General features: G+C 37.8%; 2 protein-coding genes across 2 annotated transcripts in view; both read right to left on the bottom strand.

The window, feature by feature from the left end:
* Nucleotides 1-25644, bottom strand: part of LOC134487154 (mucin-13-like) — a 193621-nt gene that overhangs the window by 29081 nt on the left and 138896 nt on the right. The window lies entirely within an intron of this gene.
* Nucleotides 1-25644, bottom strand: part of HEG1 (heart development protein with EGF like domains 1) — a 75525-nt gene that overhangs the window by 8251 nt on the left and 41630 nt on the right. Inside the window, exons 5-17 of the mRNA XM_063308803.1 lie at nt 24872-25174; nt 22106-22423; nt 20103-20417; nt 17309-17629; nt 15052-15384; nt 13103-13447; nt 12345-12668; nt 9478-10806; nt 6724-6843; nt 4932-5014; nt 4621-4679; nt 4186-4346; nt 2919-3053 (exon numbers count right to left, since the gene is read on the bottom strand). Of these exons, the coding sequence (XP_063164873.1) occupies nt 2919-3053; nt 4186-4346; nt 4621-4679; nt 4932-5014; nt 6724-6843; nt 9478-10806; nt 12345-12668; nt 13103-13447; nt 15052-15384; nt 17309-17629; nt 20103-20417; nt 22106-22423; nt 24872-25174 (4146 nt within the window). The remainder of the gene's footprint in view (nt 1-2918; nt 3054-4185; nt 4347-4620; nt 4680-4931; nt 5015-6723; nt 6844-9477; nt 10807-12344; nt 12669-13102; nt 13448-15051; nt 15385-17308; nt 17630-20102; nt 20418-22105; nt 22424-24871; nt 25175-25644) is intronic.

Here is a 25644-nt window from a genome sequence, read left to right as displayed (position 1 = left end):
CATTGTCAAATCTGGGGCATTACAGTAGCATACTGAGATGCAATAATCAGAGACAGACTGAGTCATCTATCCATTGCACATGTATAGCCTATAACCCATTCTCCTAACATCCTTAGCCCAGTCAACCACTGACTCTGTCAGTCTTCTTGCTGATAGTTCTGGCAGCATGCAATCACACTGAGTCAAAAGTCACCATTTTGGGAATGTAAAATTCCCACTTACTTTCTCCAGGAAGTGCCCAATATTCACTTGTAGCAGGAGAGTTCTGGCAAAGCTTCGTGATGCACTAGCTCTTTCCCCACTGACCAGATGAGCCAGGAATGTAAGGTGGCCTGGCCACTTTAACCAATTAGTATTTGGGAGGTGTGTCCTGTACTGCCAGGCCTGGCCAATGAGAAGTTGGCTTTTTCAGGTGCTCCTTCCCTTCAGCTCTAATTCTTGGAGGATGAGTTCCACAAAATGGATTGAGGGTTTAGGTGATCCCAGACAATAAAAGGCCAGAGGTAGTTTAATATAATCAGTGACTGGGTTTGCTTAGTGCAAATTTAAATCCCTGATTCATGAGAGAGAATCCTGCTCCCTAGATCTTCCGGATTGTTGCTTTCTGTTTTTATTTTTATTTTGTGCGTGTGTGTGTGTGTGTGTGTGTGTGTGTAGTGAAGTAACTGAGACAAGTGAAGCAAGTCATTTGCCCAAGTTACTTCATTTTGATCACCTTTTGCACCATGGACCCTTCTAATTTTCATGTGACAGACCTTCATAGTCCTGATGGGAGAGCTGCTGAGGTAAGAATTCTCAGCTCAGATGAGTCTTCCCTTGGAGGAAGACAGACAGTCAGACAAACAGACACACATTTTAAACATGTAACAAAGAAACAAGTGTGTGTGTGTCTGTGTGTGTAAGATTGCACCCCATTTTTAATTTCCTTTCTAACAGGAATTTATAATGTGAATGCCTACAAAATATTTGTGTGGGAAAACGTTCTTAATGTGATGTGTTGCGTCCTGTCTGAATTGATGTTTTTCTGTTAAATGCCATCAAAATTGTTCTCTGTACTAGAGCTAAGTGGTAAATCTTTTAATAAAAGGTCAGCCAACTAGCAACAATAGTTTGGCTGGCTCAAAGCAGGCAGTTAGCTGGTTTAATGACAATATTTGCCCACCCAAGAGAAATTACTTTTAAGTCAACAGAAATTACTTTCTGATGTGCAGCTCCATATTTATATTCTGCAAGCTAAAAAGCCTATTTCTTCAACCAGATAATAGTAGGTATAACCACATTTTCATGTATTTGGAGCACTGCCATGTAGAAGTGTTTCTCTTTTTCCACAGCTGGGTGTAACATTTGGATCAACTTTTAGCCATGGTGCTTTGGGCATTATGCCAGAAAGAAAGGAAGACATAGAATGTTAGGAGGGCAGGAGGCAATGGAATGCAATACTTTTGTGCGCTTAATAATTAGGTAAAAGAAATACAACAATAGCTTTTTTCATCTTTGTAGAAGATGAAAAAAACATGTGCCAAGAGGAACCAGAACTTTATCCTCTTTTATATGGAATCTTCTTATGGTGGGACTTCTCTAAAGGCAATCATTAAGACAATGGGCTTATACAGCAAGAAAGCAGAAGACGTATCTAATGATGGGAAGGGTTAGATACTGAGGGAGGAATTAGAAGTTTACAAGCTGTAGTAGTTCTCAGTATTCTTCCAATCACAGAATAGTCTGGAGACTTCAGAGAGCTAGGCGGAAGAAGGTGAGGCTGGATTCAAAGACCATTCTAAGCCCCAGGGTGCTTTATTTGGTTTTGGTTTAGTTCAGTGTATGGACCCAATTGTTGTGGTTGCAAGCTATCTTGTTCGTTGTTATATGTTTAATTTTTTTTGCTTGCATTTTGTTGTTTTATTTAGATTTGAGTTGGGTAGCATCTAAATAATAATAATAATAATAATAATAATAATAATAATATCCAAACTCAGTTATAACTTATACAAATCATACTTATAAAAACCTGGCTTTGCATGATCTGTGAACCTAATCTAAATCTACAATCTAGAATATTTATTTTAGACTGTATTTATGTAAGTGTTTACGTGAGTGATCAATGAGTTCTGCAAAGTATTCTGTGATCAAATGGAAGGGTATAATGAAGGCCAGGTTTTCCCTAGCAGACTGGATTAAACCCAATTTCATTACACTATCTCCCAAATATGCATTTTTTCTGTTTTTGTTTGAAATTTAGATTATAGAAAAGATTGCTATGGCTACAATTGTTAATAGAAAAAAATGGGGTCACATTGCTGAAATCTAGATCAGATTTGAAATTTAGATATGTTAGGGTCCAGTCAGCATAGAATTAAATGCCCCTGAAGATGCACAGAGGGTAAAATTTTGTTTTGCAACAAATGGAACTTATTCTGACAAACATAGCTCAAATTGTGGGTTATCTACTTTGGAGGACAAAAACAATTCATATTTTCAAACAATGTGTAGGATTCACTGAAAGAGCTAAGAGTAAAGAACAAGTAACTTTTTTACTTCCCTTGGAGAGCAGACAAAACAGAGACAGAAATAACTGCACTGTGTCATCTCTAAAAATTTAATTTTCATTACAGGCATATCAGACTCCTCCCTGGCCTGCTCCCTTTTTATTTATTTATTTATTTATTTTTCTGGCTGTGCAAAAAGATAATATTATTATCTTCACAGAGAGCGGGCAGAAGACAATATCCCCATATATCTCCACTCTAGTTAAATAAGGACTGAGAAACCCAGTAAGCTCTTAATACTTATTCAGAGAGCAGAACTCCTTAGCATGCATAGAAATGCAAGGAATTGTGTTGATCTGCATAAAATCCTTTGAACTAGAACCAAAAGATTAAAGACCAGTCCCAGCCACCTTGCTGTGTAAAGCACAATACCTCTGCACGAATGATCCAGTTTGTTATATTTGAAATACCCAGGTTTGCACTGGCAAACTGCAATGCCATCCAAGTCTACACACACAGAAGTCCCTTTGTCACATTCCGGATCTTTATGTTTACATAGACCACCAACTAGAGAGAGAGAGAGAGAAACATTCACAGTGTTATAACTTTGCTTGGAAAGAAAAAAAAAACATCTTCATTGGATTCTTTCTCCACAGCTACAACTTTTACTTGACTCTGTACTCAGCTTCCCTTTTGAGATGTCATTGTAACGGACCAATCAATATTATGCTTGTTCATCCCTCAAAGAAGAAAAACAAAACCCACCTTGTTTTGTTTCAAGCTTTACCAGTAAAGCTAAAATCACAGCTGGGAAGACAGAAACTTTGAAATCCCCAAGTACCCTCTTACCTTTATCTAAATTTTATGCATCTAAGAGTCTCATCCAAATAAAAACAACCCTAAAAATATGCTGACTCTGCTGCCAGGCAAAACGGGCATTAAAAATAAGAAGCTTGACTGAAATGAACTTTTCTGAGGATGAGACTATAAAAGATTGCCCTGCTCTTCCCTGAGTTTGCATCATTGCTAAATTTCACATAGATTTAGCACACAATGCCAGTTAGGTTACTTTTAGAGATAGGAAATGTTATGCCTCTCTGCTTTTTTGTCTTTTTATATTATTCACCCCCTGGGAGATAAACTCATGTTAAAGATGTGGAATTACATCTATCCCAGTAATTTTCTACACTGGTACTTCTTCTTCTTCTTTTTTTTATTTGTGTGTTTTCTCTGCATGTCCTTCATGAGATGCCAAGCAGAGTGATCCTTTTCAAAAAGTACCCCAAATGCAGTTGTGTGATTAGTGCATTAACTGACTGTGGATCTCCACCAACAGATTAACACTCTTGAAAAATCGAACTGCCAGGCTAATTTCAAGGTCTTTGTAACTGCTTTAAAAAAAACATGTATCCTCCCTGTTTTTTGGTTCTCAGAACTGTGCTCAGGTCATTTTGACAGGTTCAAACATTGTACCTCTGAGATGAAAAGCCTCACATACAGTGACAACAACCTATCCATTTATAGAGTGTTTTTACGATGAGACCAATGTCTTACATGTGTTGGAACAGACTTGATCTTTGCATTTGAGCCTCTAGAAGCTTGAGAAGCCTCCAGCTTTAACCAAGACAGCTTTGAAGAAAATGTTTTGTTGTTTCTTGTAAATAAAAATTATTTCAAATCCTTTTTCTGCAATATTTACCTCTATAGAGCTGTGTCAGGTTAGAGAAGAATTGGCAGGACTGTGTGGGAGTTTTGCAGGCTCGGATATGGCTTTGCACTGTGCTGATTACTTCAGAAAAGGTGACATTGGAGGCCATGGAAAAGGTGCTCAGGATGGATATTTGAACAGTACCTTCCTGCCTGAAGAGAGAGTAATCAATTTAAAGTCCTCCTCCTCTTCCACCTCCTCTTCCTCCTCCTCCTCCTCCAATTGTGGAAGCATAACATAGGAATTTTTGAATCTGACCATTGGAATGTTGTGCCCAGAGAAAAAAGGCCCCACTCTTGGAAAGACCTTCTTGAGTATATATCAAAAAGCCACCAAAATTGTAGCAACACACCAGCCACATCAAAGGAGGAGGGGAGGAAGAGATCAGGCCATACCCCAGCTCTTTCACTGCTGTATGCTTCTTACCTTAAGGCTTTAACAGTTGAAGTATAATAACCAGGCAATGTTGAAAGAGATTCGTTCAGCTGAAAACAAGAAAAAAAAAAGTTCAACCAAGAGCTCTAAGCTTGGCAACCATGCCTTGAGCCCAGGACTCACCAAAAACACAATACAGCCAAGCAGCTGCCAATGGCATAAAGCTGCCCTCTTACAGTTAGCCTGTCTCTTCCTTTTCTCTCTGATGCCTGAGAGCATCAGCAGGTGTTATTAAAACTTCCAAAAGTGGCCTCACAAGATACCATTATCAAAAAATATTTAACAGAGAATTAGGTACTCACCAAGTTTATGATAACTCCTTCAATTTGATGTAGCTCTGAGTATGTCCCTCCAGTTAGTGGAAACTGGCCAACAAAGGTCCTTACTAAAGATGAGAGGATACCTTGTTAGCTAATACTAAAACTAGATCCCCCCTCTCTTTCTCATGCATATGCACATACACACTCTTATGCCTTTTCTTTGCAGCGATGAAGTAGAAACATGACATTTGATATGCAAGTCAGAGCTTTGACTTTATGGGCTAAGTTGCATATTGTACAGCAGATGCAAACAAAGGCCTTCTGGGGTATGTGTGTAAATAAAAACCATGTATAGAAGGATATAACAAAGAGAGGGTATCATCATAATTATTTTGACTTATAACCTGCCTTTTGGCCCATTGAGGACTCCTGGCAGCTACTATCTTTCCCTTCCAGTGATATTTTTTCCCTTTGTAAAATTTCCAGCTGCCTTCCCAACAGCAAAAAAGATACCTTTCCCAGCCATAAGAGAAAAAGCAGCCACTTTGGGATTTTGATTAGAACAAATGGCTAGAGGCAAAAGGTTCTGCAGCCTCTCACCATTCTCTTCAACTGACTTTGTGCAAGTGCATGAATTGTAAGTGTTCACAGATAGCCAAGAAAACAGAGTGAGGGAATATTCCAGGGGCTGGTGGAAGGACACCAAGGAGATGTGCAGGTCTAGACCCCAGAGCAGCCTTATCCAACCTGGGTGACCTTCAAGGTTGTGGATTTCCACTGCCCAAATTCCCCAAAATTCTAGGAATTAAAATTCTGGGAGGGTGCTGCAGTCTGGGAAGGTTGCTAGAGAGGCTAAATAACTGAGGTTGGACAGACTATCAGCATGGGAGGGAAGTAGGAGAGAAAGCTGGTAATCTGTGTGGTAAAGAATGAAGGGGAGCTACAAAAAGACTCGGCTGAGAATTGGTGGGGGTAAAAGGTTTTTAAGATAGAATTATTTTGCTGTGGCTATATGGAGAGTTCTAGCATCAGCAGAGAATGAAACTCCCTAGGCTGTGGTCAAGGGGACATGATAATTTGCATTCCCAACATTCTGGAGAGTCTAGGTTGACTCAGAAGGCTCTTATCACCATGGGAGTTTATCACCAGGTGAACTCTCATGCAGTCTTGATGGAGATGGGTCTGTGCTTTTCATTCATGGCAGTACTGTAAGGGCAATAAGTTAAAATACAATCCTGAGGTTTGTTTGAGTTTTCACATACACTCCCCTTTTCAGGACCATTGATTTCAGTGGAGAACATTTGACAGAATAATGACACAGGATTCAGTGAGAAGAAAGAGCAGGGAGACTCAAATGAGTATTTTGCTCTGAAGTTCTCAAAGTCTTTAAAAAATCTTAGTTTAAACCACATGAGCAATAATGTCCAATACTATAGCTGGTCCCACGTGAATTGGGTTTGTATATGTGCGTTTTAACAATGACCGTTGAACCAGTTGTCAAATCAGCTGTCTCACACTCATATTTATCTACAGTATATATGAATCCCATAACATTCAGTAATTTGAACATAATAATCATGCCCAAAAATCACATTAGGCTTAGTTCTGAGGTGTCCAGGCTCAACTGTACTGCCGAGAATACTCTTAACTGATCATTATATAATAAAGCTGACAAATGTCAGAAGTGCTATATATAAGGTAATGTAATACAATATACAGTGCCAGTTAAGGTCACCAATCAGCAAAATGAGGTTAAATGCATTTCTGGTAAGAAAAACTACTATTTAATAATTACAAGATTTCAGCTATTATTATTTTGCTCCTTGGCTCTTACCCAAATTGCACTTTCCTTTTCCCATCTGATAGCCCAAGGAACAAATGCATTGGAATGAACCTTGTATATTGGTGCATGTGGCCAAAGTTGGGCAAGGATTAGACAAACATCCATCTACATCTGAAACAGAAGAGAGGCAAAGGATTAAAATGGTCATTGTAGAATGACCATCTATCTCTTCAATAGAAAGCAGTTGCTCCAGAGTGAAAAGAGGAACAGTTGAATTACAGCAAAGTGAGTGACTGGGCCATAAATAAATGCATCTAAATGTTGATTTTATGGATGACACTGAATTTCTGTGGCACAATCTAGGGGTTGGCAGAACCTAATGGGCTATACGTTGCTCACCGTGGAACTAGAGAAATGCCAGCTGAAGATTCAGCCTTCTCCCAGCTCCAGATGAAAAAGAAAACTTTAGAGGGATCAATCACACTAGCAAAAAATCTTCTTTATGCCAACAGGCCAGAGTAGATCAAAAGAAGCTTTGTATCTCTTATAGCAGAACAGGGTTAGGCCTGTTTGCTGGTTTGCACAATTAGCAACTCATTTGCTTGCTGGGCACAGCACTACTTTCAACTTCTCAAGTACTGGGATACCACAAGTTGTACTTGGTACTATACACATTTATTGTCTGGAAGATAGCCTGTGCCAGCTACTAATTATATTGGCCACTTGATGTTAAAGCTTCTCCTCTCAAAAAATTAACTTAAAATTAAGTACTCAAGTACTCAAAATTGTTTCAGATTACATGGTGATTATATGAATTCTGTAATTGTGAATGGCTATTGCAAACATTATGAGGCTTGAGTGTTTGTGCAACACAATTATTTTCAGGAGTGGTAGACAGGAGTGGTAGCCGCAAAAATGTTTGGCTAGATGACCTTGAGATCTCTTTTCACCTCCTTCCACTTAATTAAATTGCATATGCCTTTGTGATTACAGGGAAGACTCAACATTTCCACCAAGCAATATTTTTTAAGCATTCCTTTGCATATTTGCTTATGCAAAAAATTGAAGATATCCATTCATACTATTCAGCATTTTCCATGAAGGCTCATGACATGTGTGTCCAACCCAAAGCAAACAGAGATAAACTATTTTAGATGTGATTCTTCCCAAGAGGTTTTACTGGGACAAGCTTGGAAAATGATGCTGTTGTCTTAAGAATTGTATTAGCCTTATTGAGTTGACTTTTTAAAGCATCCTTTTTTTTCATGAAAAAGCCTAAGGACAAATGTGGGCTGTTTTAATGAACAGCAGAGAGGTGCTATTTGTGTAAGGTTCAAAGCACTTCCTCCAAACATATTTAAAGCATATACAAAGCTATTGCTGGTTCCCAAACTCTATCAAGAGTCAGTTCCACTCTGTCTCTCATTCCTGGAGTCCAACGGGTAAAATACCACAGTGCCTGATATTGCAAAACAAAGCCCTGTTCAATGTACCTTATATTGGACAAATAAAAACCACAGCATCAGTGTTTTAGTTCAGGCATAAAAGCATGGAATTTATAAATGAAGGTTCCTGATTTTATAGCTGGAAAATATCACCACCATATACTCATTTCTTTTTTCAGCCAAAAGAGCAAATTCATCAATTCATTACAAAACAGCTGTATTTCTAAAACATATGAAATATGCCATTTGTGCCTTTAAGTCAGTGTTGATTCCTGTTTTCTTGGCAGCATCTTTTGGAAGTGGCTTGCCACTGCCTGCTTCCTAGGGCTGAGAGAGAGAGTGACTGGCCCAAGGTTATCCAGCTGGCTTTGTACCCAAGGCAGAACTAGAACTCATGCTCTCTAGCCTGGTGCCTTCACCACTAGACCAAACTGGCTGTCAGAATATGCTATGCAAGGAAAATAATGCTATAACATAATAGGACCTACAACAAAATGTTGTAATATAAAGGGCTCCTGCCTTTTCCCCCATATAAACCATTCTTCCTTTCTCTGTGAATTTTCTATACCACCCCAGAAGTCTTTTGGCCTTCTGAGTTCACTGTGATTGCTCAGTTCTTCTTAGGTCTCTCCCTCAGGCAAACCTTTGGGTGCCCAAGGTCTGCCTGATTGCCTCTTTTTTCTTAGCCATCCATAAAGGTAAAGGTAAAGGTTTCCTTTGACATTAAGTCCAGTCGTGTCCGACTCTAGGGGGTGGTGCTCATCTCTGTTTCAAAGACAAAGAGCCGGCATTTGTCCATAGACACTTCCGTGGTCATGTGGCCGGCATGACTAAATGGAACGCTGTTACCTGCCCGCCGAAGCGGTACCTATTAATCTACTCACATTTGCATGTTTTCGAACTGCTAGCTTGGCAGGAGCTGGGACTAGCAACAGGAGCTCACCCCATCACGCGGATTCGACCACCAACCTTCCGATCAGCAAGCTCAGCAGCTCAGCGGTTTAACCCGCAGCACCACCGCATCCCCTTGGCCATCCATGGTTTGCCTAAATTGCTACCCTGACTCAGCACCTGAATTTGCTGTTGTTGCTGCTATTTGTTTCTAAGAAACTGATTTACAAATGATTATTTTTTATCTGGGAGATTATGGCCTTTTCATAGCTTAAAGATTTCCCTTCCCCATTTTCAAGTAAATTTTTATTCTGTATGGGGTCTTTGTGCCTTTTTCTGATCTCCGTGAAATTGAAACACTGTTTTTTAATCTATCCAAAGTGTTCCCATTCAAATATGCAATAATATAATGCAGGTTAAATTCATCTTTCAGCCCAATGTTGTTTCCATCATTTTCAAAGAATATTACCTTTTCCATAGGGAGTTGGCGATATTTTCGGGCTTCCTGGACCCACAGTTGTGGTTGGTCTGGGGGGAACCAGGGAAGCAGGAAAAGATTGAAAGGTTTTGTGAGAAGTTAAGGTGTAGGGAGAAGAGGTAATAACAATCCTTGGCACTGTGGTTTTCACAGTAGTTGTACTGCTCTTTTCCATCATTTTTGTGGGTATTCCAGTGGAATAAGATATTTTGGTAGGAGAGGGCAACTGAACCTTTGTAGTGAACAAATAGTTCATGGTTGATGCTGAAGTAGGCAATCTTCCAGGTGTGTGTGTTATTTTTGTAATTTTTTCACCCACTGTTACTGTTGATGAATGGAAAGTATCCTTTTGAGGGTTTGTGTGCAACAGCGTAGCCACTGTTGCTTTTGCTGCCTCAGAAACAGTGGTCATTTCCTGCAAATATGGTGGAGAGGTAGTCATAATGGGTACATTTTCAGTACTGATTCCTGGGAGAGTAAGTGTCTGTCCCTTTGTTTCCTCTTGGGAGGTGGTTCCTGAAGAAGAATGGTTGGCAGGCTGTTTCGAAATTTCATTCAGAGGAAAAGTCCCAGTTGCCATCAGAATGGTGCTGTTCTCCAGTGGATACCCTGTAGTCTGGCGGTTGTATTCACCATGGGAACTTCCTGTCATGTGTAGTTCTGCTCCAGTTGTTCCTTCAGGCTCAGCCATAGAAACACTGGTTTCAAGACTTCCACTAGGCTGTAACAATGAAGGTGTTGAAGAAAGTGAAGGCAACAGAGAGGGAAAGAAAGGCAATGTGGGTGGTTCTGTTGATGACAGCATGGGTGAAAATGTCATTAGAGATGTTGGTGGAGATGATGATAATGGTAACAGGAAAGCAGAAGAAGAGGATGGAACAGAGGACTTGGCTGAGGAAAACAAAGTTGATGGCTGAGCTGGTGGAAGTGAATCCTGCTCTGACAGTATTGTAGAGGAAGATGAAAATGACAAGCTGCCAGTGGAAGCAGATTCTGATTCTGAGTAAAACTGAGTTGTATGTGGTTCACTCACTGTAGAAGAATATTCTGATGTTTTCAGGGAATGGACTGCCAAAGGTTCTGTTGAATTTTCAGAAAAATCCATCTCGCTTGAAAATGACTTGGAAGGGTTAGATATTTCTGCCGAGTAAGTGGAACTTCCTGAGGAGTCAGGTGGTGTGCTGTTGTTTGGAAGAGACAGCAGTGTCCTTTCTCCTCCCCTGGCAGAGGTCGTTAAGGTGTATGTGCTGTCAGTATGAGAAACAGAGGTCTGTTTTCCAAAGTCAGTACTACTCATTGGTTGGTAATCTGTTCCAGTGTCTGAAAAAGAAACATAGCATAATTAACTATTAACATAAACTTTCTATTGATAAGGTAAAAATGAAAGAAATGACGGCCTAAGGTATACTTCAAAATAAATTCCACAATCCTGGAACTACTACTTTCTGGTTTACTAGCTCAGAGTACTCCAAACCAAGGAATTGATGGTCTTATTACACTGCCTGCTTTCTGAGATTTCTTTGTGAGGTCCTTTGTCGCACTGTCTTCTCAGGTATGGACTTCTGAGATCTGGTCAGAGAGAATATGTATGTTTTATTAATAGGACTCATACCAGACAACATGTGATAGCAAGGATGTTCTAGGACATGGCTAGCCCTTACCATTCCACAGGTAAGTGATATGTCAAGGTATTCACACTGGTCCTCATCAGTCTTTCTGTAATGGCTTTGCCATGTCTAATACTATGGCATGTTGTCCTTCTGAATCCTCTCATAGATTCTGAGATGCAAATGAATGCTTTCCATTTCTATTACAATAATAATAATAATAATAATAATAATAATAATAATAATAATAATAATAGAATGCCTTATGTTTGCTCCAAAATAGTCTGCCCTCCAGAATGCTATGATAGCTGAAAATTCTGGGAATTAAACTCTTAAGACGTCTAGGGGACATTGGACAGTAGAAGCTGGTCTCCTTGGACTTGCTGTGGCTAGCCAAAGTCTCAGATAGTATTTTCCAGCTGCTCTGATCCATTTCTTAAGGAAGAAGCCAGGAACAAAACACGTCCTAAGAAGCTCTGGGTTGTCCCATAAAGAATAGCCCTTTTCTTCTGGTTGCATGACCTTCTTAAAGGAGTCTAAACCAAGGGAAAGAATGTATTATTTTAGAATGAACCGTCTAGTGTACCGATGTATTCGTCATGATATAGGAAAATGCAGGAACAACACAGAGAACCAAGTGATTAATGTGGAGAAACCTACTGACTTATTAAGGCCCTAGCTTGAGAAATTGAAAAATATCCTGGGAGAAGGCAATAGCAAACCATTTCCACATTATTGGCAAGAAAATAAGATGTGTTGATGTAGTCACCAGGAGTCAGGCTTGACTCAAAAGTATCTTTACTTTTTAGCTTTGGCATACCTGGTAAGAAAAAAAAATCTCATTGCACTTTTTTCATTACAAACGACCAAACAAATAGTTTATAATTTAATCCACTGGCAAGTTGGTCATCTTTACTGCAGTACAGAATTCAAGATGAGGATTCACAAACTAGAACATATAGCAGTATTAAATATCAGATGCATAACCAATGTGGAACACAGTGCCCATTACACCTGACAACTAGTTATATAATGATACATGTCAGATTCACTGGGAACGTTTAAGGCTACTTGATTTCAAAGCAAAAAGATTCATCAATTACATTCAAGCAATCAGTGCTTTACTGATTTATCTTTAGATACTTCAAATAAAATACTGTTCAAAAAAGCAATGCTTATTGCTTACATATTCAGGAAAAACAGAAAGGAATTGACTTTGATGCTGCTAAGAGGATATAAAGGAAAACTAACCTGAAAGTTCACTTTTGAAGGAAGAATAGGTTGATGAACTAAGAATTTGGAAAGCCTCAGTTGAAGATGGAGAGATATCCAAAACTTTTACAGCTAAATCTGTCATTCTAGAGTACGTCTTGGATGAGGAAGGTTTTGATCTTGAGCTGTCAAAATTTTCGATAGATAACGAGATACTTTCAGTCTCTTCAGTCACTGTAGTGTTAATTGTAGGTTGTGTAGTTTGCTCTTCCCCTTCACTGAATGGTGCTGAACTGTCAATGCTGGCTGTGTAAGATTGCAAAACCCTTGGCCCACTAGTTGAATTATGATTGCTTCCATTAGCTGAAATAGTAATTTAGACACATACATTTAAAATGTCAGATAGCTCAGTATCAGAAGCTGCATATATATAAAGTTAAGCACAGTGAATTATAAATGTGGCCCTGTATTTTGAAATGGAATACTGCAAGTGATTATATTTCATTGGCTCAGAATGTACTCTAGTTGCCCTTTAGATCCTACACATTTACTTCTGTACTACCTAAATTCAAACAAATGATATAGCTCACAATAGAATGTAGATACTTTGATTCTGCATATATGTCCATAGATATATATGTATGCCTACTTATATATGCTGAATGCATGTTGTATATGCATATACACATACACACATTAGCAGATTCTAGTATTTACAGTGTTGGACATACACAGTGCAAACAATATTGATTACAGTCCACATTTTTCTTTTGTTCTTTGCCATAAAGAAAACTTACTTGATGAATCATTTGGTGACAAGGATGTAGGAACAACAGAGGAATATTCCAGTGAGTACTCAGTAAAGGGCCCAGTAGATTGCCCTTCACTTAATGAGATATTATGCTTTTCTGTTTCAGTCACAGAAGTCAAGGTCAAGCTTCCACCTGAAGATTTGGAAGTTTGGGAATTGTAAGTGTTGTTATCTTCTGCATCATTGGATGTGCTGATATCCGGTAGGGATCTTAAAGTCCTTTCTGCCCCATGTACAAATGTGGTTGATAGATAGACACTATCTGTAGAAGCAATAGAAAATCTTCTTCCCACATCTGATCCCTTAATCTTTTGAAAATGGTTTGCAGAGCCTAAAATAAAATTAAAAATTCAGATTTCATAAGCATCACTTGTACAATATGTTCAAACATTACTAGTCAGATTAAGAGGAATAATAAAAGAAATGACTCTGAACAATTTCCAGTTAATGCAACACAGCATGATTATACTCAGTCCAGAGAAACATGCTGTGGACTAAACTTCTAGACATAATCTCTATATCCTTTTATATAGGCTTTGATTGTTTTTTAATTTCTATTTTTATTGTGAATTCATGCTAATCTCACGTACTGCTTAGTAGGAAAGGTGAGTTCAGTTCATCTGCCTTATACCAATCTTTTACTAGCTAATAGTTATAAAGAGATGTTTGTATTTATGTATTATCTGATTCATCCAATAACTACTTGGATTCTCTGGGTAGATTTTTAATTTTCTTTCTTTTATTTTTTGGTGCCTTCAAGTCATTGTTGACTCCTGGTGACTATCTGGACTAGTCCCTATAGTTTTCTTGCCAATTTTTTGGAAGTGGTTTGCCCTTGTCTGCTTCCTAGGGCTCAGAGAGAGTGACTGGCCCAAGGTCACCCAGCTGGCTTTGTGCCTAAGGTAGTATCAGAACTCACAGTCACCCAGTTTCTAGTCCAGTGCCTTAATCACCACATTAAACTGGCTCTCTGGGTGGATTACAAAGTTACTTTTGCTTGCCACTGTAATATTTTCAATTAGTTTGTACTTGCATGTAAAGAGACACGTTCTTTAAAAAAAATGTGTCCTGACAGACAGGAACCACGCCGAGATGAGGAATAAGTCTCTAGTGTTTTATTACTGCTACAGTAGACAGAAAATCCTACCAAACTGAAGAAGTGTGAGAAAACCCAGACAGATAAACCGCAAAAGTCAAGGCGGTTCTGTTCTGTGTCTCTTTGAATGACAGCTCAAATTCTCTCTACTACACATGCGTTTTCCCCCCTGGATAGGGGCCCCCTCCTGCTCACCATCAGTGCTCATGACAAAAAGGAATCTTATACAGAACATAGTTACCAATGTCTATAATTAACAAGCATTTGGATTTTTTCCAGTATTACTATAGAATCAGAAATGACTCAACTTTCACTTATCACAGTTAATAGCATTTTAAACTATTATGTATTTTCATAGATCATTGCAATGAATGCATTTTCTAAGAGACTCTACAAGGAAGGCATATATTTGCCCAACTGAAAAATGCTCTTCCCTTTAACCAGAAGCAAGTGCTGCTTCTAAGTAGCATTTTATATCACAACCTTGTTTTCCACATATTTAGAAGAGTTCCCACATGCATGCATTTGTGTGAAACAAATGTAATTGTCATATAGTTTCAATGGATGGTATAATTGCCATGATAAATAAAACATATGTGAACATTTTTGTCAGTTAAAGTGTGAGCCTTAAAAAGTGTGCCATTTGCAAGCTTCATGTCTGCAGTCGTATGGGTCATTGAAATAGACTTTTTTTTTTTTTTACAAAAAATGTAAACAGGAAGGGAAATGGAGAGAAATGAGAGAGAGCAATCTGGCAGGTGTACAGGGAATGAATTAACAACCTGGTCTCTAGCTGATTTATAACTGTGGCAGTAACAAAAATGAAAAAAAAAACTCACTTGAAAAATCTTTTGTAGAAGATGAATAACCTGAAGCTTTTGATGAAGTAGTAAGTAAAGACTGTTCTAGGGTTTCTGTGAAATCCATTCCAGTAGAGGGGGAATTTTCTTTTCTACTTTGCAATGTAGCAGATGAGGTCTGGATTATAACAGAAGAACCAGTATTTTTCAGATCAAACGATGACAGCTCTGTTGCATCTGTGGATCTGCTCTGATTGGTTAAAGATGCAAATGTCTCATCTTTGACTACAGTAGTAGAGAACATACCCTCAGTCTGAGTGGCCCTCTTTTCTATATTGAAGTTGCTCAAGGCATGGTGCCTACTCCTGGTATCTACAAGAGAATAAGCAATCATGAGAAATTTCTGTTCATTAGAGCTTCGGACTACTAGAATCCATATATGTTAACACTAGAATCATAGGTTTGTTTACTGAGAAGTTCCAGTGCAGTCAGCAGGGTGTACTACTCCTTTGTTATAGCATGTTTTATTAATATTATTATAGGTAAAGGGTAAAGGTCTCCCTTGACATTAAGTCCAGTCGTGTCCGACTCTAGGGGGTGGTGCTCATCTCCGTTTCAAAGCCGAAGAGCCGGCGTTTGTCCGTAGACACTTTCGTGGTCATGTGGCCGGCATGACTAAACAGAATGCCGTTACCTGCCCACTGAAGCGGTACCTATTGATCTACTCACATTTGCATGTTTTCGAACTGCTGGGTTGGCAGGAGCTGGGACTAGCAACGGGAGCTCACCCCGTCACGCGGATTCGAACCGCTGACCTTCCAATTGGCAAGCTCAGCAGCTCAGCGGTTTAACCCGCAGCGCCACCACGTCTCACAATATTATTGGGACCAGAATTATTGGGACCACCGCATCCCACAGTATTATTATACTTTTCAATATAATTTTCATGTCAGTCTCATGATTCATATACAACCTTTAAAAAAAATAAAATAAATATTAAGGAACACCACTGCATTCATTTAGATATATTCTGCACTGGCAACAAAAATGTATTTGCTAAAAAAAGGAAATAAAGTTATGGATATATTTTTATTAAGTACACAACATTGTATATCACCTATAGAATGGATATAATTTCTCAATGAACATCTGTGATTGCTACCTTTTTTTCACCCTGTCCAACTCTATGGAATGTTTCAAAATTGAAAAGTAATATTTCATTATAGTTTCTGTATTACTGTATACAGAATTATTGGAAACATTTCTATTACATTTCATATTAAATCTGGCTATTTCATTTATTTATTTATTATTTAAATTCATATCACCGCCCATCTCCCCCGACGGAGGACTTTTACATGGACATCTCACAATTAGACCAATTAATTTGCTAATAATAGTTTCATTTTTAGATTTTATCACATTAAACATCTTCATGTCCTCCTTCTCATGAATGTAACAGCAGAAAACATCTTTGTGATATGAATTGCTCAGATAAAAAAGGCCCTTTTGCCCTTTGGAAATGGAGTGTTTACCCTTCCCTATCATTCAATATTATACATTTAGAACACATGTGAAACTCTGATAAGCTATTTTGTGAAAATGTGAAAATTGTTTCAGATTTCTGTAAGATTTTACATGATCTTGGTAATCCCTTTATGAGATGTAAATGATTTTCAGAAGTAGGCTGGAAAGTTTGGTGATCCTTTTAAGCAAAAGTTTGTGTGAATTAGCTCTGCACATTTTAGATTTTCCACCTCAGTGGCATCCAGATGATGATCGGTTAGATATACTGTATTATGGCCCTGGCATCATATGTGCATGTCATCACTAACATTCATCTTTCCTTTCTTTATATCCATCTTCCCTGGTGCCCAGAATATTTGTGGGGAGTACAACTCCCTGAATTCTTACCCATTCTGACAAATGATTGTTCCAAAACATCTGGAGATCATCAGATTAGGAAAAACTATATCTATATCATTGTTGTAACCTACGAAATGGCCCTGAACTGATGCTAGAAAAAAATCAGAGTAGAAGATTTACAATTTGGAAAAGAGAATGTGAGAAAAGGACTAAAAAAATTTTGTCCATAAATTATTTTGAACAAGTCCCCATTATTAAAATTGTTTAATAATAGCAAATCCTATTGTTTGCATGAGCTTTCTGAGATTATGGGACTCTTGGAAGAGACGCTGTTGCCTCAGTTTTTTTCCCACAGGAAATCTGGTTTACATCAGCCAAGTTAAAAATTACTATGAAATCTGGCACAAACACGACAATCTCTCTCTTTTACCTGTTGTTTCTGATGGAACCTCAGAATGTGTAAGTGCTTCTTCAGTGAAATCATGGTCCCCAGATGATGAATTCATTTGTCTGGTATGTTTTGGAGTCATTGTATAAGAAGAAGCATCAGCAATATTGAATGAGCTGGTGATGTTAGCATTCACAGTAATGGATATTTGGGTTACATTATGAACATCCTTGACCTCTCTTAAAGTTTGTAGTGTGGTCTCATCATCTCTGTCTAATAAACTTGAAATAGATGCGCTGTCCTGCTCAGAATGGGAAATTCTGGTCTCTGTATTTGAAATGCTGCTTGACTGATCACTGCTCTCTAATTGAAACATAATAGTCAAAAATTAGTCCATATGCTGAATGAGCACCACATACATGCTTCTACAATTACATTCACACAGCTATAATATAAAACATTAATTGTTCAGGTGATAACTACTCTCTGATCAAAGAAAGGAACAGTCAAATTAGAACATTGTAACTAAAGGAAGTTCTTGTTTTTTTTCATTTATAGCTCATTTTTATGTTCAGCTATCATATGGCAGAGTATAAGACATCAACTCTATTAAAATATATTTTATCATTACTGAAATTAACTTAAAGCATTATTTTCAAAAAAAAGTGTCTAAGTTTTGACTTTATGTTTCATTTTAGGTAAATAACTTAAAATAACTTCTCTATATTTTATTAAACCTGTTCTTTAACTATTGCAGATCTCTTCAGAACTAGCCAGAAATAATTGCATTAGCTGTTACAATATAAGAGAACAGTTTTTCTTTCTGAAATATACTTTATTGAAATGTATGTTAATGCTCCAAATAAAATGTTTATTGATGGCCAACTACTTTCAAGTACTTTACTGATGTTATCTAGAACAATAGCTGCTTTTAAAAATTAAATGGTTCTCTTTTTTCAAGCAAATTGCCTTTACTAATTGAGCTGATATATAACTTAGGAATTTTCTACACAAGAAAGCAAGAATACATTGAAACAATTACTCTAACATCACATTAAAGAAACTAATATCCCAGCTTTCACAAATATCCATAGCCATATTCTCATCCATTTACCATAATCCAGCTCTGGTAATCAGCCCAATTTTCTATTACATTCAAATTCATATTCCCACCTGACCCCACCCCCTGCCAATTCTCCTCCTATGTATTTGATAATATGTTTCCATTTATAGTTATCTCTAGCTCAAAATAATTCTTTTTTTAATGATTAGAACCCAAGCGAAGTGTAAGCATGATTCATTTTTGTCTTAGTTTCACTGCAAATGGAAACTATAACCGCACTGAGATTTCAAAGCTGCAACCATTTTACCATATACAGCTGATAGGGGATCAAAACAGTTTCCTATTCAACTACAAAGGAATGAGATTCTGAATTATTACTCCAGTATATGATCCATTAAAATAAGTGGAATGAAATCCACCTCAATGCTAGGAAAAAGGTGCGCTTGTTTTCTCACCTTGAACTCCTAGTGCCCTTTAGCCATGATTTCTTTCCCACTCATTGTTACAGTAAGCTTACAATGGAAGGATGAAGGAAGGAGTAAGCATTTGACATTTCACCTAATATTGCAAAGCCAACTGAATGGTTCTGAGTCATTTTTAGAAAAGAACTACAGTATGTGTGGGGGGAGACTGTGATAGAAGATGAGAATGATGGGCCCTAATACTGTAGCAATATCAAGGAAGGAGTCAGTGGCAGATCACTTGACCAGCAAGAACCCAAACAATAGAGAACCTTTGCAAGGCTAATGACTGACTGTGGCTTCCGAGTTTGGCACTGAATTGATTTCTAGAAGTAGCAAGATGATCTATTCTAAGAAGGTGACATAATTAGCGTGTGGATAAGTAAGAGGGGGATAAATATTTATTTATTTATTTATTTATTTATTTCTCACCATTTTTTCACTATCCATCTTGCCAAGCAATTCTGGGCAGTTTACAATTCAATTAAAACAACAAGAGACTAAAATCATAAAAACAAGTGCATCATAAAAATATAAATATAAAATCCTGGATGGACAAACAAACAGTCTTGATAAAATTCCTCAGGGCCACATCACAGCACCAACAACCCCCATGATTGACTATCCTCCCTCCCGCCCCAAGCGAGGTGGCAAAGCCAGGCTTTCACTCCCTTTCAGAAGGCCAGGAGAGTGGGGAGCCTGCCTTATCTTAAGTAAGGGAACCAATAAGAAGTAACCTATGTGGCTTTTCCTAGAAAAAAAAGATTCTAGACAGTAGCAAATCATATGAATATACAGGTAGTCCTCGCTTAATGACTGTATGTTTAGAGACTGTCCAGAGTTACGAAGATGATGAAAAAACTGACTTGTGACCATTCCTCGCACTTATAACTGTCGCATCATCCCTGAGCTCACATGATCACGATTCAGGCACTTGGCAACCATTGCACATTTACAATGGTTGCAACATCCCACAGTCACATGATTGCTATTTTCAACCTTCGCAGCCAGCTTCTGATAAGCAAAATCAATAGGGAACTGCATGATTCGCTTAACAACCATGTGGTTTGCTTCCTGACCATGTGATTCACTTAACAACTGCCGCAAAAATGGTCGTAAAATTGGGTCTGAATTCACTTAACAACTGCATCACTTAGCAACCTAAATTCTGGTCCCAACTGTGGTTGTTAAGCAGGGACTACCTGAACAGTACTAGTTCTAGCTCAGTGGAAAAGAGCAGGAAAGACTCTGTCTGCAGGTGCCAAGCAAAATAGTGTTCTAAAAACTGAAACCAGACCTCTTCAATCCTTACCTGTTTTTTCTGAAGAAGCTTGCAAATGTGTACTTGTTCCTTCAGTGAAATCAGTCATCTGAGGAGTTAAATCTGTTTCTATTGGAGTTAACAGGTATGAAGAATCAGTGAGGCCTGAAGAACTGGAGGTTTTATTGTGCCAGGCTATGGATCCTTGTGTTACATTGTGAGCACTGCTGACATCTCTCAGAGTTCGTACGGTCCTCTCCCCATCCAAGTCAGATAGATATGAAATGGAGGAGCTGTTCAGGTGGTAAGTAGACAAAATGGGCCCTGTACTTGAGCTGCTGTGTGACTGACCATTCTCTTCTTCAACTGAAACAGAACAGTAAGGAATTAATTTTAGTCCTAATCATCTCGTAAATCTGTACATGACAAACCTCTGCCAATTTTCAAATTAAAAAGTTGTTCTTAATTTCCTTTAGAATGATATTTTATTATATAAAATGTAAGATTAAAAATTGCTTTTAACTTCCCTTGAAATTATAGGTTATTCCACATATGAGTGGGAATACTGTACCAACAGCCTCTTATTCTATTTTAAAGAAAAGATCTCCTGAATTCTTATCCAGTTTAAAAAATTGAATGTTATATTCTAATCACAGTTTGCTGGGAGTCAGGCAGCATGTAAATTTAATTTATTCATCATCATCACCACCACCACCACCCAGAAGGTTGCTTCAAGGACCTCTTCAAGGCTATTCCACACAATGAAGTGGCACCAGAGGCTCAGCATATATTACCTATTACCTCTAACTGATAAAGGTTTCTGAACATATGTACTCATTGCTTCAGTGAAAATCAGTGCTCAGAGGAGGCAAATTTATCCCCTGAGTTATCACATTAGAAATAACTAATTAGACCGGAAGGACCTGGAGCTTTCATTGCAAGATGTTGTGAATTCTGAGGATGGGTTATGAGAATTTTTGATGAGTTAGAGAATCTGAATCCCTATCTCTGCTGTTATATGGGGTGCTCTGTTGTTACATATGTGATAGAGTAGAATTATAGCATGGAGACATGTCCTTCTGTTATACATCACTCCATGACAAAGAGGAATGGAAGATATTGCCATGAACATAGAAATTCTGAAGTTGTTATGCTCCCTGTTTCCAGGGACATAATACTTTGCTTTCTTCTTAATTTGTATTGGGCTGCTTAGGTTCCTAACCAACTGCCACTGACATCAGCATAAATTAGCTCTCAATTTCTGCAATCACTGGATTGCTTATAAACTCTATCACCATAATTAAATAGTATTTTCTCTCACAACAGAGCAAAATGGTGTCCTAATTTGTAAGCAATCACACTTATCACAAAGAAAATTAGTACCATTCACTTTCATCTCAATTGCACTATACTTGGGGACTGTTCTATAAAAACTAGTAGCATATATTACTACAACTTTCTTTTTCAGAATTTAAAACTTCATGAAACTATGTTGCTGAGGAAATGGAATTTGACAAGATCAAATTACTTTAATACTTATACCATAATCTAAACAAATTTGTGATCAAAACAGTGTTTTTAATTTCTATCACATAATAATTATATGAGCCCAAATCAAATTAATCTTTATTATGGCCATAGATCAGCAAAAACATATGCACCCATAATAATATGCATAGAGATCTCAACTATGGCTGCTTCCATTAGAGTTTTATGTTCTATCATGTTCATATTATCTTTACACCAGACATCAAACAAATATTTTCGTTGTTGTTTTTTGTGCCTTTCAGTCGGTCTTGACTGCTGGCAACTGCCTGGACCAGTCCCTGCAGTTTTCTTGCAAGATTTCAGAAATGGTTTGCCCTTGCCTGCTTCCTAGGGCTGAGAGAGAGTGGCTGGCCCAAGGTCACCCAGCTGGCTTTGTGCCTAAGTTGGGACTAGAACTCTCAGTCTCCCAGTTTCTAGCCTGGTGCCTTAACCACTGGGCCAAACTGGCTCTCCAAAGCAAATAATAAACATTATAAATTCAGTACTCTGAAAACTTCGTCCTTTACCTGTTGTTTCTGAAGGAGCCTGGGAAAGTATAAGCATTCCTTCAGTGAAATCAGTGTCCCCAGGTGACAAATCTTGGTCAGTCTGTCCTGGACTTTTCATATGAAAAGAATGAACAAAATCTGAACTGCTGGAGATGGTAGTATTGGCAACAGTGGACGTTTGCGTGTCACTTTCAGAACTGCTGACATCCCTTACAGTTCGTAGTGTACTCTCTTCACCTCTTTTTGATAGACTTGAAACAGACACACCGGCTGTCTGGGAACTGAAAATTTTCTCTTTAATCAAAGAGCTCCTCAGGCGACTGCTGTCTTCTGCAGCTGAAACACAACAGTAAATATTTAGATGCACCACCTGCCAGGGATGAATGAAGACCACATTTTATAATTAATTATCATATATCGAATAGTAAACATTAATTTCAAATGTGAGAATATCTTTAGCCTGAAAAATAAATTAAAAATTTATTATGACAATTTGGTGTGTGTGTGTGTGTGTGTGGGTAATGATCATAAGGTTTTAAACCATGAACTGGTATCAATATCTTTTCATTAGATTAAATAAAAGATCAATACATATATTCACATCCTGTCATGTTTATTTCATGACATGTAAATTATTAATTTTGTAATAAAGTTTTTTCCCCCCAGGCATCACACCACTCCCTCAATAACTGGAGATTTTTCTTGTTCTGACTACCTGGACAACATGCTGTAGTGTACAAATCCAAATAATTGGGCTACATCTAACATTATGAAAATTAATTCCAGTCAAGCAACAGAACTTCTCTTGCTCTCCTCCCCTTGAATCTCCGGGTGCCCCCCGTGGCTGATCGTGTGAGTTTCCAATCTTCTAGAACAAATCTGGGGATTGTGGTACAGTGGTGAAGGAGGAGATAGGAGGAGAAGATGGGATCTGGCCCACTGGTTTCAGATGATGGGGACATCCATATGCAACTCTCTATCTCAGAAACTTATTTTAATTTTTGTGTGGAGCAGATTAGCACATTAAAACATACTTAATCCATATATATGTAATGAGATGTGCCCATTTTCACACATATTCACAAACACTCAGAGCTTTATTAATATTTTGATTCAATTTACCCAATGTTCAGACTCATATTCATATCCCCTTAACTTTTTTACTGATTTTCTGCCGAGCTTAAATGATTAAATATAAGCATCTCAAAATGTTTTAAGATTACCGTATCAGTTCAAACCAGTTCTAATGAGAAAATTTTCAGGAAGGTTGGTAGTACCATTCATTTTATCCCTAATTTCACCATAAAGAGAAAGCAAAAAACTGTATACAGTGTGACATTAAAAAAAAATCAGTTTTGACTTTCTTTGGAATTATATTCTATTCGTAAAGCAAGTAATAAGGAACCATCAGCAATTGTTCCATGACAAAGAATCTGAATTATTACCTCACTGAAATACCATCCAGATAAAATAGATTGTAAAATAATTACACTCCAGTGTTAGAGTGTTAGAAGCAGCAGCATGATCCCTTGAATTACTAATGTGTTTGATCCAAATTTTCCCCAAGTTATGGAGTTAAATCTAGCAGTGGATTATGCTAGAGACTTCTGGTCTCTAAGAGAACTTGGTTTCCCTGATTCCCACAATCCACTGCAGTTTCCTCTTGAAGACTGGATTCTGTGGAGTATAGGATATGGTACACAGAAGATACATTACAGCATGATATAGGGAAAATGGCAATCATCTAGATCTCCCTGTTTGAATTAAAATTATTTCTGATACAATGAAGTCTACTTTGGATACCTGTTTTCTCTGCAGTCTCTTCTAATTATTTATCTTCCAGTCTGTGGTATTTTTATATATGTGTATGTGTATGTGTATGAATGTATGTGTGTATTCCTAGTTTTAAGCTGCCTGGAATATATGGGAATCAGGCAGACCATTAATTACTTAACTAATTAATTAAAACCTTAAAACTAACTCGAAAAGAATGCAATAATTCATACGTAGATAAGCTAATTCTCATTCTTTCAAGAATAAAGATACATCTTTAAAGATGGATGCATAATGGTTCTTTGCACAATTTCTTGTGTGCCAATTGTTCCTGTTCCTAGACTGGGAGGCTTTGCTCATGGTCACTCATGCCTTGGTTATCTCCCAAATAGACTAGTGCAATGTGCTTTACATGGGGCTGCCCTTGAAGAGCATCTGGATGGTGCAGAGTCATATATGTGAGATGGGCGGCTATATAAATTCAATAAATAAATAAAATAAATTCAAGAGGCTGGCACTGACTTATAAAACCCTTCATTAAAGCCCACCCGACAAGGCCCAGGAAGAGAGCCTTTTCTGTCATTGTGCCTGCCTTTTGAAACATGATACCCTGAATCCAGATGTGTGGCAGACCCCATGCAATGGTTATGTTGATGGTGGTCATTCTATTTTTTACCTTGGCTACTGATTATGTGTATGTTTTTATTACAGGTATATGTTTTACAGTGTTTTTGTTAGCTGCCCAAAGTAATGAATTTGAGATGGGTGGTCATATAAATTGAAACAGTAAATTAAATAAATAAACAAACAAACAAACAAACAAATAAATAAATAAATAAACCCTGCATGCTTTTAGTAAACTTCACCTTCAAATGCCTTAGCGGTTCGTTTTTCCAGTTAACCGCCTATCCCTTTTTAATTGTTTAATGTGTAACCATGACATTTTGTTTTTATCTTGGTACCAGACAAGCATTAACAAGGTTCTGAAGCTCAGAAAACATTTTTCTTTACCTGTTGTTTGTGAGGAATCCCAAGGATGTGTACTTGCTGTTTCCATGAAATGGGTGAATCCAGGTGACAAATCTCTTTGTCTGGTTTGAACCGGAGTTAACACATAAGAAGAATCAGTAAGACCTGAACTTCTGGGTATTTCACTGTGAGTAGCTGTGGATATTGACTGCGGATGGTGGGAACTACTGGTGTGCCGTAGAGTTTGTAACATCCTCTCTCCACTTCTGTCAGATCTGCTCTGTGTATAAAAGTTAGAAGCAATGCTCTCTGTCTCAGAGCTGCTCTGTTGCTGACCATTCTGTTCTGAAATGCAACAGTAGAAAATTAATCCATCCAGCAAGTTTTTGTTCATTTTTTTGTTCATTTTTACTCATTAAAATCATGTAAAGAAACCATTTGTAATGTCTTAAAAGCAGTTATGTGGTATGTGAGAAAGGCAGAAAGGGATGGAATAATTGTTTGTACAAATAGTACCAGTTCAGTATCTTACTGCCTACCTCCTGTAAGTACTTTGGCACACTCTGTTTCTGATGCACTGTAAATACATCTGGATAGTGTGTTTTTATGGAAGTGCAAAATGCCATTTTATGATTAGTGGAACTGAGATTTCCACCATGGTCGGTGAAAGAGTGGTTCTCAGACTTACCACATTCCATCTTTTTCAAATGTATTGTAAGATTGCATGGATGCCAATTTGGAGAACAACAGACTTGCTTAGGAAATCTGCCAATATTTTAAAAGATGCATTAAAAAAAAATAGAACCAGGTTCTAA

The sequence above is a fragment of the Candoia aspera genome, chromosome 1 (genome assembly GCF_035149785.1).
Source record: "Candoia aspera isolate rCanAsp1 chromosome 1, rCanAsp1.hap2, whole genome shotgun sequence".
NCBI classification, from domain to species: domain Eukaryota; kingdom Metazoa; phylum Chordata; class Lepidosauria; order Squamata; family Boidae; genus Candoia; species Candoia aspera.
This window is presented reverse-complemented; position numbering and strand designations above follow the sequence as displayed.